The sequence below is a fragment of the Egretta garzetta genome, unplaced genomic scaffold (genome assembly GCF_000687185.1).
Source record: "Egretta garzetta isolate BGI_Z169 unplaced genomic scaffold, ASM68718v1 scaffold51, whole genome shotgun sequence".
Classification (NCBI taxonomy): domain Eukaryota; kingdom Metazoa; phylum Chordata; class Aves; order Pelecaniformes; family Ardeidae; genus Egretta; species Egretta garzetta.
In genome coordinates, this window is record NW_009258549.1 from 1,978,546 (window position 1) to 1,979,198 (window position 653).

Consider the following 653-nt stretch of genomic DNA (forward strand, 5'->3'; position numbering starts at 1 on the left):
GACCGCTGCAGCCATTCGTCCTGCAGAAAGCCGCTGCAGTCGAGCAGTGCATCCGCTTGCTCTGCCGTTGCCTTCTGCTCCATCCCGAAAAGCAAAGCCCACCCGGGGATTCCGCATTAGGAAATAAGAAAAGAGCCTTGAATAAGAAAACCTCCTCGAAACGAGAAACGGCCGTTCTGCAATCCCTGAAACCGAATTTCGGGGCGGGGAGTGGGAAACTGCCGACATGCACGGCTGACTTCCCTATCCCACGTCCAGACGGACGCCCCCCTGGGTTGCCAAGGGTTTTGTTCCCTTTGAAAGTATCCTCTCGGTAGAAGCAAAGTCTGTCCGCAGTTACTGCTTGCCTTCCTTTAAAAGAAATATTCCACCTCTGTAATGTGCAGGGCAACTTCGCTGAGGATGCAGCCCCGCACTTGATAAACCCGGCAGGCTCCCACTGCACTTCTGAAAACACATCCTCACTTGGTATTTTTGCCTAGCCGGAGCCTCTAATCTTCCTCGATCTTAAATAAATGCACGGCTATCCTAAGCTGAAGAGACGAAAGGGGGGGAAAAGAGGAGGGGGGGTGGGGGGAAGCTCTCTCCTGAAAAGGCTCCCACAGCCTTCTTGATATCCTCAGCGCTGAGCACATCGGTCATAGCCATCCTGC

General features: G+C 53.8%; 1 protein-coding gene across 2 annotated transcripts in view; it reads right to left on the reverse strand.

The window, feature by feature from the left end:
• Positions 1-653, reverse strand: part of PVALB (parvalbumin) — an 11,152-nt gene that overhangs the window by 9,757 nt on the left and 742 nt on the right. The window contains exon 2 of one of the 2 annotated variants that reach the window (XM_035903276.1): positions 588-653. In XM_035903276.1, the coding sequence (XP_035759169.1) occupies positions 588-648 (61 nt within the window). In that variant the 5' untranslated portion in view covers positions 649-653. Of the gene's footprint in view, positions 1-3; positions 73-587 lie in introns of those variants that run through there. The other variant, XM_035903275.1, reaches the window with a different exon arrangement.